This window comes from Balearica regulorum, chromosome 17 (assembly GCF_011004875.1).
Source record: "Balearica regulorum gibbericeps isolate bBalReg1 chromosome 17, bBalReg1.pri, whole genome shotgun sequence".
NCBI classification, from domain to species: domain Eukaryota; kingdom Metazoa; phylum Chordata; class Aves; order Gruiformes; family Gruidae; genus Balearica; species Balearica regulorum.
In genome coordinates, this window is record NC_046200.1 from 3,559,497 (window position 1) to 3,573,809 (window position 14,313).

Sequence of the window (14,313 nt, forward strand, 5' to 3'; positions counted from 1 at the left end):
TGAGAAGGGTATACGGTGGGGGTTTTTTTGTTTGTTTGGTTTTTAGCTTTAACGCTGCTTTTGTGCCTATTGAATTACTAAATCTAGTTGCGGGGAAATAAAAGGGAGAGCAGAGATAAGAAAATATTTTTTTAAATGGAGGAAAGAATTTGAAATAGTTTGAACCAAGTTTGGTGGGTTGTTGGTGTTTTTTTAAGCGAATGTGGAGGAAAACCTTTGTCAGAAAGCGTTTGAAAATAATTTCGAGCCTTTGACCCTTTGTGTGCAGCAACAGAAGTCCCACAGCTGGCTGGAGTGATGACTTGGCTGAATTACAACCCTTAGCATGTTCCAGCTAACCTGTATGTGTCTTAAAATGCAAAACTATTGGGCCTGTTCAGATGCTCTAATGAAAAGAGGCACCTTAATGGGGCTTTCAGTATGTATGTCAAATCCAACCCGGTCGAGTGTACAATTCAGGAACAGTCTCTGGTGGATGCCTTATAATGCTCTAATGTGTTTCTTCAATGATTTGTTTTCTTTGACATGCTTCCTGGAAAAATCCTCAACACACAGAGTTACCGGCAGAGGAAGGTAAGCACATTCATGAAATTTTCTCCTAATTCTTGTTGATAATTTATCTTTTTTAATATGCATAACTAAATGGCTTTGTTACATGTTGCAGGAAAAACCTTACTTGAGCTTGTGATTGAACAATTTGAAGACTTACTAGTTAGAATTTTGTTGCTGGCAGCTTGCATATCTTTTGTAAGTATGATTACTCTTTTATTTCATAGACTTCTGTATTGCAGAATGACATACGTTCCAATGTATAGGAACTATACATACTGGAGTTATTCCCTTTCTCAAAAGGTAGAAATATAAGATGCAAAGTAAATCGCTGTCTCTTAGTTGCTTTGTGAAGAGGTTTTTGTATGCTAGAAAACAATTTCAGGGAATCTTTCATTGCATGAGTCATAGGTACGTAACTACGCTAGACAGGTATTAAAAAGCGCTTCTCATTCAACCCAGTTTACTTATTTGAGGTGGGATTTCCCAATGCTTTTGTTGGCTTTGAAAACTAACCTTGAGTAAGTAAGTGTTTAACTGGACATTCTTCTTGCCTTTGAGTTAATCGTTATCAAGCTCAATGTATAATCATTGGAAGACATTTTTGGATGCAATGCAGACTGTAAATAGAATTTACATGGCGAATATTCCAGTTGCCTTCCCTTCCTGATAATAGCAAGGTGACAGTTGTTGCTTTTGACAGTGACAAGAATGATGACGGCAGTGATGGCACCATTGTTGACCAAATTTGGTAACTGACCTTTGGATAGTCAGTCATTAAATGGACATCTTGCTTTGCATACAGGATTAAAAGAACAAGAACACTTTTGACTTAATTTTTTTTTTAAAAAAGCATGCTTAGGCAATCTTTTTACATAATGTGTAAAGGGTATGTGTGTGCTGAAAAACTGGAAAACTGAGCAATGGCTAAGTATTGAAGGAAGGTGAAGACTGTATGTCTTGAGGAGCTGGACAACAGAAGCAAAAGTGTGCAGAATATTCAGTTGTTTAGGTAGAAGTAAAAGACTTTGCCCTGGAGGTGTAATTAACTACTTAAAAAAAAAAAATAATGCAGCAGCTCTTGGGGGGAGTGGAAATTGTGGTGACTCTTTAGCTAAGGGCAAGCTAATTAGGATGGGCAGAGGAGAATGTACTCTGAAGCTGTTCTGTTTGATGGGGGAAGGGTTGCCCTGTTGTGGCTGCTGCAGTATATATTGTGGAGCTGATCCTCCACCAAGAGAAGCTTCAGCTATCCCCAGGCTGACACCTTTCAAAGTGCTTTGGGTTTTGGTATGCATATACCTTTACCAGCTGAGCAATGATTGGTGGCATTGATCTTGACCATGGAGACAAATGTATCTTACCCTTCTGTTTTCTGGGGAGGAAATCAGGTTGGCTATCGAAAATTGAATAAACAGGTCATTCAAAAGCTTTTTTTTTTTTTTTTTTCCCTTTCCAATTTTCCCCTCCCAGAGGGTGAGAAGGGGATGTATTTCTGTTCCTGAAAAGTCAGGAGTGTTTCTCTCATATCATGAGATAAATGACAATACAGAAGTTTTGTTAGCCTTTCATGCCAAGGTATATTATTTGTTTTTATTATAACCAAGTAAGTGAAAAATCAAATTCACCAAACTTTAAGCTTTCATTACTGACTCTTGAGTAAATATGATACCAGACTGACAGAGGTCATATAACATCCACTGCCAACCCCTCTTTGAAAACTTGATTAGTAAGTGGATTCAGTTTCTTTTTTCAGTATGTTTAATTTTCGTATCTAATTAAGAGGAGACTGTAGTCTAATGGAGTGTGGGATAGATCTGGGTTCTCTGCTTCCGTGCAAGTGGCATGTTATATGACCTTGGGCTGCGGCTCTGCCTTTTCTGTCTCCTATTTAGGAGTTACGGATACCCACCATAAATTTATGTTAATAGTAAAGATTTTTGTATTCTTAAATGTAAAAGAAAAATCTAGATAGATTAAAACTTTGATACTTTAAAAACACTTCCCCTCTGCATTTGTTTCTGGCTTTTTCCCCGTTCAGAAGGTGATCAGGTATTGTCTGTTTTTCTTAGGTTTTAACACTTTTTCTTGATGAAAGCATATTAGACACTTTTGTAGTAGCTGTAAAGAACTGCTGAGTATGTAGACATAAAGACTGTATTACTGCAAAAATTGGATGTAATTAACATCACCTAAATTCTGATGTTCCTGAAAGTGTTTGAATAGAGTATGTAACTGTGTTAGGCTTGTGGATAGTAATTGTTCCATGAGAACACTTGAAAATATGACGTTAAAAACTGGAATTGTACATAATACTGAGATTACAAATTATGCTAAGTCATTCTTCCAATAGAACAACTTAATGCTAGAGCTTAACTTCAGTGTGTTTATTATGTTATCTTTTACAAGCATTAGAAATTCAGTTTTTCCATTTGTACTGTTGCAAGGCATGCAAAACTCCTAGTACCTTAAGAGATCTTGAAATGTATAATTAGACTTTAAAATGGAGTCAGTTAAATTTGCGTTGATTTTGGATGTTGAGTAATGCTGTTGAGAGCTGCTCTTTAATGAGTCAAGGCTTCTGGCTTTCTTGGGGGCAGTGTCAGATCCCACAGAATCATACCGTGGAACTTAGTGAAGTGCTGGTTGTTCTCACTTCAGTGACTCCTTTTACTATGATTTATTGTTTGATAGACTGTAAACTGTAGCACTTGAATAGAAAGTATGGATGTTGTCTAGCGTACCAACAGAAGTAAGGTTGGATAATGGCTCCTATTTGAAATAGCTTTTAACTGAAGATTTCATGGCCTGGTGTATGTCCCAAAGGGAATTTTCATCAAAATGCTCAAATAAGTAGTTTCTTTTGAATGACAAAGGATGGGAAAAGGTGGCTTACCAAGGACTTAAAACCAAATGACCCCAAAAGCCCCCAAGTCTTTTGACTTACTAGTGGGGGGGGCTGAGTGTTGGATTTGGACATGAATATACAGCACTGACTTAATGTTTTTTAAGGTTTTTTTTTAGTGTGTCACTGAAAACTTTCTCTAATTTGAATTTGTTTTTTCTGGCAATCAAATGGAGTATGTACTTTATGCTAGTGGCAGCAGGTTTATAATGTGTGCTTTCAGGAAAGGCATAGGTGCTGTTAGGGCGTTGAATGTAGTGGCGGACTTCACCAGCTGTACATCATCAATTAAAAACATGTTGAAGATTCAGGTATGAGAGAGAGGATTTCATGGTATATAGATGATTGGTTTGAGTCATAGAAGCTTTTCTGGTGATTGTGTTGTGATCATAAATCATACTAGATTCTGACTATGTGACTGCACAGAAAAAGGTATCTTTAACATTGAGATCTGCATTGGATTTCTGTGCAGAAACATCCCCTTTTACATACAATATAAACTTCTGTGTTCAGAGTGCCTTTTGTGTCCTCTACTCCCACACCCCCTGTCAGGTATGTGTCAGTAAAATAAATCAGACTAACAGCTGAATCTGTGTCACCCTAGCTGATTGTAGGGGTCATATGCTGCATGTTTGTTGGCTGTAGATACTATGTCCTACATTCCGAATCAGAACTGCTGTTGCAGATGTGCCTAATTAGGAACAGCTTAAATTCTTAGACCGTTGTTTCTTCAATATTTTTATTGGCCTTATGTATGGCTTTTGAAAAAAAAAAAAAATAATTTCTGATGATGAGTAAATGGATCTACGTGTAGGCTTGGACCTTGTCTTGGTGTTCTGTCAAATCTGTGAAGCCTATGCAGAAATAAACCTGTAATCTGTCTCAGCACTTCAAGGGCCTTCATAGCCTGACTTTCCAGGTGCAAGTAAGAGGATGTTTAATTTTCCATGAACTATGGCTTTTAATTTTTGCTACTTGTGTAACGTGTACTCAGATCTACAGTATTTACATGAAAGAACAGCTTGCTTTGTTGTATAAATGACTTTGACAAGTTGCAAGATGTTAACTCTGCATCTAAGGTAGAATAGTTCTTTGGTAAAGTATATATGCTTTAAAGAGTGACGTACGCTTAACCATGCAATCTTATCTTTGCGTCACTTGCAGTGAATTTTCTTCTACAAGATACAGCATAGACTATAAACTCTACCAGAACCTTAAGTATTAATACAGCATCCTAAGAGCATTCCCTCCTTGCCAATTATTTCTTTGATTCCTAAGCTGTCTTAATAGCAGATACCCATGTTCAGATTAAACAATATATTGTGATTTAGTCCAAAGATTATTATAGCCTGTCAATTAGCATGAGTATAACCTGTGTTAAAAGGTTAGCAGAGAAACTGTTGGAGGAAGTAAGATGTGCCAGTAACAATATTGCCCTGAAATCACCCCAAAAGCTACCTCTTAAGGTCAGTAGCAGTGAGTAGCAGCACAAGATAAGGATTGCTGTAGAACATTACACTGGCATGTTTTTAGCTAAACTCAGATTACTCAATACCGCCCGAGATACCAACTGATGGATAGGGGTGATAAAACTGTGAGAAGTAATTGTGATTCCAGTTTACTTTGTAGGAATTAAACTGTGGGTGCTATGTATCTTTTTTTCCTTATTGCTACACTAAACACTGGAATGTGGTTATTTTCAGAAACCGAAGTAGCATATCTGATGGGTGCTTACAATCTGCTAACCCAGTAAAATTCTTAATTTTGTACTTACATATGTGGTCAAGAACCATTTTGTTGCGGTGTGTCTGTCTGTGTCCCTCCCTCCTTGGGTAGCAAATAATAATAATAATTAAAAAATCCCTCTCTGCTGAATAATAGAACTAAAATTGGGAGGCTTTTCTTTAGTATTTCCTGGTGTTCAGCATAACTGATATTGAACAAGTATCAGGACTACTAAAATAGTTTGCACCTGCTTAATTTTTAGCTAAAAGAGGGTTTTCTGAGCAGCAGTTTGTCAAAAATACACTGAATCTTAATTTGCAGTATCCTATGAGAAGAAAGCTCTCTTAAAAGCAGGTCATGTCAAACTGTGGACTGCTTTTATTAGTGCACGGCTTGTTTTTGCTAGGATGAAATCTTACTCTCCCAGCTTGCTTCTAAGTTACCATTGTCAAAATGAAAAACAAACAGCCTGGTTAGGTTGCTGACAACAAACTGTTTGCTTTTCCTCTGTTAGTGGTAAGCAGGTACAGCCTGCTGAGCAACAGGATTCTATCTTGAAACTTCCATTCTTTAATTCTGGTTTTGTTACTTAATGATAAATAGTCACCTGGGACAATTTGCCTCCATAACTGCTCTGAAAATAGAGATATGCTTGTAGAACTGCAAAAAGCTGTAAGGACACTTCTGTTCTAGCTGTTTTCGTCAGTAGTCACTTCATTGCTGGTTGACTTCTGCATAGTACCTCTGCCCCCCCTTTTTTTTTTTTTTAACAAATAACCATGAAAACCAAGTGCTATTTGCCTGTCATTGTGTGTTTTTTTGGCTTAGTGTCCTGCAGGTCCACCCCATTAGGCTTTGATTAAAATAGGCTTCTGCAAGCCCTAGCAGCCCTAAAGCAAATATGCTAAATGAGAGTTGTCCTTTAAGCTGCTTATGTTGGCTGTTAATAGCAAGACATAGAAGTCCCATATCAATGTCCCTTATATTTTTCAGACTTGCATTTCTCTTGAGCAATTATCTTTTTTTCCCCCCCCTGCTCTTTTAAGCTTCTTAAATGGTAACTTTACTTATTGACCATACTGCCTGAACAGTGCATTTGAGATCAATGACCTGGAAATTAAGCTGTTCTGCATGTGGGTCTTAAAGTGATTAGGGCTGAAATATGGTGAGGCCCTTTTGAGTAGTAGTCAAATAAAAGATCTCTCATTGTAAACCTCTCCAGGGTCTTAAAAGTGTGCTAGTGGAAACTTTTTGACAAGGACTCAATGCCTTGGACAAGAATTGTCTAGTTTCTACCAGGCTTCAGCATATGATCTGTTGTTACTAAAAATGCCTGGTTAAATACTCGTATTCCTTGTTCTGCTTTGTCTTTGCTTGTTATTGTGGCTTTGTTTTTACTTCAGGCTACTATCAAATAATAAACCTGATCCGTTACAGCATTGTGTTGTGTATCACAAGGGTCCTAAATGGAATTGTTAATATAGCTGTAGTGTGCTATAACAAAACCAAGAACTCGCAATGTATTCTGTTATTTATATATGTCTGTATTTACTCAAATGTTCTAGAACTAGAGCTTAGATAGTTCCACTGTTAGTAATTGTGTGGAAACTTCTTGGAGCATAAATGTGTCTTGCTGGCTTCCAGGATTAACTAGATCATTTTAATCTAATCACAGATTGCTAACTTTGCCCCCCAAAAACCCCACAAAACAAACAAAAAAACAAGTAAAGATCTAAAATATCAGATCTGTACCATCAAGATCTCTAATCTGAATTCATCTGCTCTTTTTGAAATAATGGTTTATTGAAATAAAAGATCCTTTGAAAACTTAATTTTGGTTCTCCTTGACATACTTGGATCTTGCTGTCCTTGTAGCTACTTTCCTTAACCTCTTCAAGTCGCAGGCTTTCTCAGTGTTGTAAAATAACACACATGGTCTTCAATCTAAAAAGATTATGGTTTAGCACTGTGTAAAGCAGATGCTTTATCCTAGGTAACCTTGTAGGTGCCTGCTCTGTTCAGAACATCACAAAATGATTGAATTTACTTGCTTTGTTGAAAGCAAAATGGGCTCTACAGAATTCCAATAAAGAAAGGGAGGGAAGAAACAGATACTAAGCAGCTTTTCTGATGTCAGTATGTGACCTTGTATATGTGAAGAAAACTGGAAATGTACCATTAGCCATTTGTGTAGTTGCACTGGAGGCAACAGTGCTCGTGCAGAGTGAAAGCTGTCCATGATAGAAGGCGTAATGCGTGGAGTGCAGACTACAGTGTAGACTGTATGACTGCTTTAGCTGGTCAAACGGCAGAAGTTGATACTGGGAATTGGAGATTAGTGGTGTGGGAGGAGGGAAGAAATACCGAGATGTAGAGAGCGTAAGAGATCCTAACTAAATCTCTTCTCCAAAGGGATTACACAGACCCTCAAAGTGTGTTGCCAGCTGGAATGTTTCGGTCTTATTAATCATAACCTGGATCTTATAAGTTTATCCTTTTGTAATAAAATTTGTTGTTGCATTGAGTTTGCTTGACAGTCTGTTTTCTGCTTGAGGCTTTCATGCTGCTGCTCCTTCCTTTTAACATCCTGGAGTGTTTCACAATTGAGCAATAGCTCTGAGCAGCATGTTGGTGGAATTACGGCGCTTGCTTCAGTAACGGTTTGCTCACTGCAGTCTTCTAGTGATTCAGAGTGCTGTTGCCTGACTACCAGCACTAATTATCTCAACACGTTGTTCCTATTTACTGTCACTTTCCAGGCTTCCTGTTGCTCAACATGTTGATGAAAAAGCTCTTCCTCTCTGGTCATGTTAGCTTGACTTTTCTTTAGTAACTACAGAACTCTGCAGAGGCCCTGCCATATACCCATTCAAGTTGTGTGAATGGCAGAAGCATAAAACTGGAGTGTAATTCTAAAGCAAATGAATTAAAATAAAATGTATGTGGAGTCTTTTATGGAAGTCCTCAAGTTGATTAACTTTTAAAAATCCAGTTTTGAGTTGTATCAGCTACTCAGCTCAGAATTCAGCTTCAGGTGTATCTACAATTCACTTAGATGCTTCAAGAAGACACTACTGGTATTTAAATAACGAGATGCTTATTTTTCATGTCTACTCACTGAAAACCTGTAAAGCTGTTTTCATTTGTGGGTCCCAAGTTATTAGTAAAGAACAATTAACTTGGTTAAAATTCAGATTCTGGCAAAGCTTTAGTGTTCTAAGTAGCTGAACTAATCTGATTGCATCCTGTTTTAGACAGTAATTTTTTTGGAAACTTTTCACTACTGTAGCTGTTGTCACAACTTCGGCTTTCATTTGTGAAGCAAAAGTTGCAATGTGTTTCCCAAATAAATAGCTTGCTCCTTTAAAAGAACAGCAGCCTTGGAAATGAACTTTGTACTACTTCAGTAAAAATTTTTTTGCTTTTCCATTGCCTATTGCCAGCTCATTCATGAACTACAAAACTATACCTTGGAAGATTGAGGGGACAATTGCTCAAGTCTAAGCAGTTGAACATCAAGCCGAAACTTACTGGGTCTTAAGCTTGTGAGGTAAATCTGTGTAAATCAGTAATTTAAATCGTTGTTTCTCTCTTACAGGTCCTGGCCTGGTTTGAAGAAGGTGAAGAAACAATCACAGCATTTGTAGAGCCTTTTGTAATCTTACTTATATTAGTAGCCAATGCAATTGTGGGAGTGTGGCAGGTATGCAGATATTTTTACAGCATTGTTACAAATGTTTTGGTGGTTGTTTGAGAGGAAGGAGTGTACAGTGTAGTGTCAGGTGCTTCATATAATGTATGTAATGTATTGCTAACTTCAGATTCCTGAGAGTCAACGTACCATAAAACTTCTGGACAGAAAGTGTTGACTTAAAGGTAAAAACGAAAGCTTCAGAAGTATTGCCAAAAAGGCAAAGTGCCCATCAGTGTGTTTGGCCGCACACTGGTGAACACATGAACTATGCAGTCCAGGATGAAGGCCTGAATTAAGAAAATAAATCAGATGTTGCAAAGCTAAGAATTAATTGGATTGACTTGCGAAAAAAGGAGTTTGTCCCAACTAAGGAATAAAGGAGAACACTTGAAATCTAGTTTCTTGTCTGTTTCCTCCTGAGACAAATGCTATGTTTTAGTACATTTATTAAGGCATTTAATACAGTACTCATTGTTCCTATTCAATTACTATAGTACCTATTAAGTGTACATCTAAAGTGTACACGTCTGTCAAAAGGCAGAAATTTCTTCTGAAAACATCTAAATACCATGAAATTTTTCCTACATTGTCATCTGTAAGATGAATTAGATGGCTTTTTATAAATCATATCAGCAGTAATATGAGTAACATATTCTAACACTTCTTGAGATGCCAAGCCAAAATTGTTCGTGTGACTCTAGTTTACAAATTTGATCACTTCAGATAGGGCATGTTTTATTAGAATTGGTTTTCTGCAGATAAAAATTATTTTAGGATTTTTAGGGTAATTTAAGTTCTTTGTAAGATTGTTTTTGTTTGCTTTTTGGTTTTTTTAAAGGGATAGTGTTAATGTGACATCATTACTTGTTATTTTAGCACATTAGGTTTCATGCTTTAAAAAAAAAAAAGGCAGACCTGTCAAAAATAACAACAAAAATTAAGAGGAGCACTGTTAACAGGTTAAAACATGCTAGAGAGGAGCCTACATGCTAGAAGCCACCAGAAATGGCATTGCCGCTTATTTGCGTGCTCTGCTTTGTGCTAGCCCAAGTAAGCTGGCTGAAGACTGACACTTGAAAAACTCAGTTTTTTAGCAATACCTAGCTAGCTGTGCAACTGCTAGAGCTGGTATGGAGGGAAGAGGTAGTGTCGATCAAGGGATGATGGCATTGCCCCCTTAAGTGTCACTTTCTATTCAAATCTTCATAAAGTAATTGTGCAAGAATTAATCTTTAAATTGAAACTTTGAGTTAGAATTCTGCATGTAGTAATTGTAAGTATGAAATGTAAGATAAAACTTCTGTATAGTTTGTACTTTCTTGTGTAGTTGTATACCTTGTAGGAAATAACCAATTTTTTTGGACATGATAGTGTGCAAGAATACATATATATATATATATGCAGTGAACTGAATTGTGAAACAATTGCTGTACAGGTTAAATGACTCATTCCCTTGTTTTAATGGTCATGGAAAATAAGTCACAGTACATAGTCTCCACCCATAAATGTATCTGTTTCTACAGGTACTAGATGTGAGCAACACATTTTGCCTTACCTCTGTCCTCCTCAACCTTTCCTCTCACGTGGTCTTTTCCCCAAGTGCCATCTGCTAGTACTTCAGTAGTTGGCAAGATAGTCTACCATAACTTCACACAAACTGGGAACAAAAAGATAGAGCCCAACACACTGAGCTGGCTGTTCCTTGCTGAATTATTTCTTATTTCTCCTTTTTGAAGGAAAAGTTCCACTTAACTAATCTTCTGTTTATGGGACTTTCGTACCTTTAAGATTTTGCCTAATGTTATCTCTTAGTTAATCCACAGAAAAGCAGTATTAGTGTAATTATGCTGAGGAGTAGAATTAATTCACCTGGTAGAATATGAGGCTAGTATTAATTATAGCTTTATGGGTCTCTGCTGGTATCTCTGCACTGCCTGGCACTGAGCTGTACTGTGTGTTAGTCCTTCAAGGTAGTTTTGGTAATGCTGGTTTTCAGCTGCATTGTGATGTGGAAGTGCCTAGTACCTCAGGCTTTGAATTTCTGAAGATTAGGTTTCTGCTTTGGGCCATGCAGGAAGGCTGGTATATATTTGAAGGGCAGATATTCTAAAAACTATGTGCACCCTTACCATTGACTACTAATCATCAGGACTATATGCCGTTTATATTTGTCAATAGGCTGGAAAATGGAAAATAAGTTACTTCTCCAAGAGCTTGAGAAGGAGGACTGATAAGCTGTTGGTTTCCTATGTTGTCCTTTATCTAGGTGGCATCATGATGTTGATACCAATCTCTGATAGTGCTTAGCTGAGAGAACTGCACTTGAGATAGGAAAGCTATTGTGCTAGCATTAATGGAAATAAAAAGGTTGTCATATGTGGGGATTCATCTAAGTTTGTAAACTGTTAGAGACTCTGGGGAAGTTTCTAGTCTGTATGCTTTAATTTCACTTCATTGTGATGTGGTTTGCTGAAACAAAGTTGATAATATGCTGTTTGAGCCTTGTCTGAACTTCACCCTTGATTTCTATCGGTAAGTGAAATTCTGTAGTGCTAGTCCATTCCAGTCTGAGTCTAAGCTGGTAAGGAACAGCTGAGACAAGACTATTAATCTATGAGTCTTAATTCTGCTCAGTACTTTTTTTAATGTCAAAAACCATCCCTGTGTTACATAGAACACTCTGTGTGGCCTCCCTGTAACAAGACAGGATATTCTTGATGGGAAATGCTGTGGAGTTTGAAGAAGCAATGTCTAGGTTCTAAATGCTCACTGATACCTGAATTACGTTGTAATGATTTCCAGTCAGCAACCTCGTAAGGGGAGGGGTCACGTAATTTTCTATATGAATAAATGTAGTTGAGCTGAGTCAGTAGTATTCATATGATAATGCATTTGAAAAATCAGATCCGACATATGTATTTTTCCTTCAGGGCTTTTAAAGTTACCCATTTTTGCTGTCTTTTAGGAAAGAAATGCTGAAAATGCTATTGAAGCTCTTAAAGAATACGAACCAGAAATGGGCAAAGTATATCGACAAGACCGAAAAAGCGTACAGAGGATTAAAGCAAGAGACATTGTCCCAGGCGATATTGTAGAAGTGGCAGGTAAGGCTCGTTTATGTGGTACGTACATGTATTAGCATACTATTTTAAAATTGTTGTGGGGGCCTTGTCTTAATGATTTGAGGCCCTGGGGGGAGTTTTCAAAGACGCCTAAGTACATGCTTGCTTAAGAACAATCTTGCTTCTGTTCATCTGTAATTACCTTAAATGTGCATTTGCACTGAGGGGATTGTTTTTCAAATTGCCACTTAGTTTAATTGGTAGGTCTAAAAGCAAAGCATCTTAATTGGAGTACAGGTTTTAACACTTGTCAGGACTCTAAAATTTTATTTTCTAAAGTCTGGTTTCAGAGTGTCTTAACTTGTCTGTTTTCTATCACAAAATACTCTTTCCCTTTTAAATGTTTCCTTAGGCTTTTGAATGCAGAGTTTTGTGGGTTTTTTAGTCATGTTCTGTCCTTCGTCTAAGGAAAGCTAATTTCATCTGAAGGTTTTTTCCAACTCTTAGACTTGTAGCAGCAGTGCCTTTCAACTTCTCTGTCCTCTAAGCTAGTATGACTGGCATGTGACATCATCGTTCCTCATCTTCCATAAGTCTTTATTGCTTCTTTTCCCTGTTGCTGTATAGAAGATGGCAAATAGGTAACTATACAGAGTAGGGTTTCCTGTTTCTCTGGTGTAAGCATTTGAAGTACCTGGGTTAAGACTGGACTTTTGCATCCAGTTTTCTACTAACTTAGATTTGCCATAAAAGGTTTATCTTCGAAAAGGGTATCTTTATTTTGAAGTGCAAAAATAGAAGTATGGGATAATAATACAGCTAAAACTCCGTCATTTTGGTGATAATGCCACTCCAATAACTTCTTCTCTAAGCTGGACTTGTCAGTGACTTTAATGTTTCCTGTTCCTTCCCAGATAAAACTAGGTGTTTCTTGTTAAGTGTCAGGAGTGATTGCATACTCATATTTTGTAGGTCATTATCAACTGTTAACTGAGTGATTGTTCCTTTGGGAACAATTTAGGGTGTACATCAAACTTTTTTCCACTAGTGTCACTTTGCTTTTAGAGGTGGTAGCTGTCTCAAGAGGAGATAAATATATACCCTTAAATTTAACTATCCTCCTATTTTAATTATCAAGCAGAGAGAGTATGCACTCAAAATGAAGTTCGTGTTGGCTGACTGCCCAGCTTTCATTCCTTGAGAAAGTTTAACATTTGCTGAGCCCTGTCTCGAGCCTCTGTTCTGTGCATAGGATGAATCAGCTACAGCAGCGCTGGCTAGGGTAATTAGTGTGAATCTCATGAAGGCTGAAGCTAGTTTCCTCTTAGCATCTGTTGGTGAAGAACAAGTACAAATACAAAGTGCTGATAGCAGAAGTAAAGGGTGAATTATGATACCTTGTCACTTACTCTGTTGTTTTGACTCACTATCACTGCACGGTCAAATCTGAGTTCTGCAATGAGATTTTGGTAAAGCAGCTGAGTTTTTCTGCTTACAGATTCTGCAGTAGATTTCTAGTCCAAATCTTTATCCTGTTTTTAAACGTCAGTAATAGAATGGTAGTTTTGGCAGCAGTTTATATCATGGGAATACATTGATTGGGGTCGTGTTTTTTGGTACTTTAAAGCAGTATTGGTAGAACTGCAAGTTGATGACATGTATTTTGTACTGGTTTGGGCTATCTCACTAAGGAAAAATGCTGCGCTCTCAAGTGTCTAGAGTACAGAAGATTTTTCCGTTTGATTCTTTGCTATTTCAGAAGAATTGTATTTTCATCTTACAGAAAGACAAAGCTAAAGTTGTATTTGAAACACCTGGGGGATGTGTGTGGGCTTTTAGTTATCTTGCTGTATATCGTCAGTATCAATAAAATCAATTGCTTGTGCCTTGAGACATCTCTTTAAAAGACCTATGTCTGAAGGAGAGAAAGGAATTGAAAATAAACCTCTAGCATACCTGTAAGACTAGGCTGTCTTTAACAAACACAGTATCCTATTTTTCATAGGGTTATGATTCCATTATTTTAAAATTTACTTGTAGAACAGTGTCTGATAGTCCAACACGTGTAGAACTGATTGTTTTTTTAAAAAGGAGAAACTTAAAAACTATATGCTTATGTTGAGAAACAAAAATTATCCAACGATACGACCATTAAGATAGATGATGTAGCTTGTTGATTGACTGTAGAAGCTCATGCTGGTTAAAATACTCTCTTAAACTGGTGGGTCAAACCAGTCTCAAGCTAGTCCTAAGCACTATCCTATTTCTTTTATATTTGCAAATATAATGAACTGCAGCTTCAAGTGAAGGTAACTAAGTGTAAGTCATGTGGATGTTTAATACAGAAATAAGTGCTTCATTGTAATATGAATGCTAAT

At 37.2% G+C, this 14,313-nt stretch overlaps 1 protein-coding gene across 5 annotated transcripts in view; it reads left to right on the forward strand.

Annotated features, from left to right (window-relative positions):
- The window catches only part of ATP2A2 (ATPase sarcoplasmic/endoplasmic reticulum Ca2+ transporting 2), a 48,876-nt gene that overhangs the window by 1,720 nt on the left and 32,843 nt on the right, over positions 1-14,313 (forward strand). For 3 of the 5 annotated variants that reach the window (XR_012838117.1, XM_075769452.1, XM_075769451.1), the window contains exons 2-4: positions 665-747; positions 8,778-8,882; positions 11,839-11,977. Coding sequence is in view for 4 of the 5 variants with exons in the window: in XM_075769452.1 (XP_075625567.1) it covers positions 11,890-11,977 (88 nt within the window). In the remaining variant the exon portion in view is untranslated. Of the gene's footprint in view, positions 1-555; positions 574-664; positions 748-8,777; positions 8,883-11,838; positions 11,978-14,313 lie in introns of all 5 variants that reach the window. The other 2 variants (XM_010302026.2, XM_010302027.2) reach the window with 1 other exon arrangement.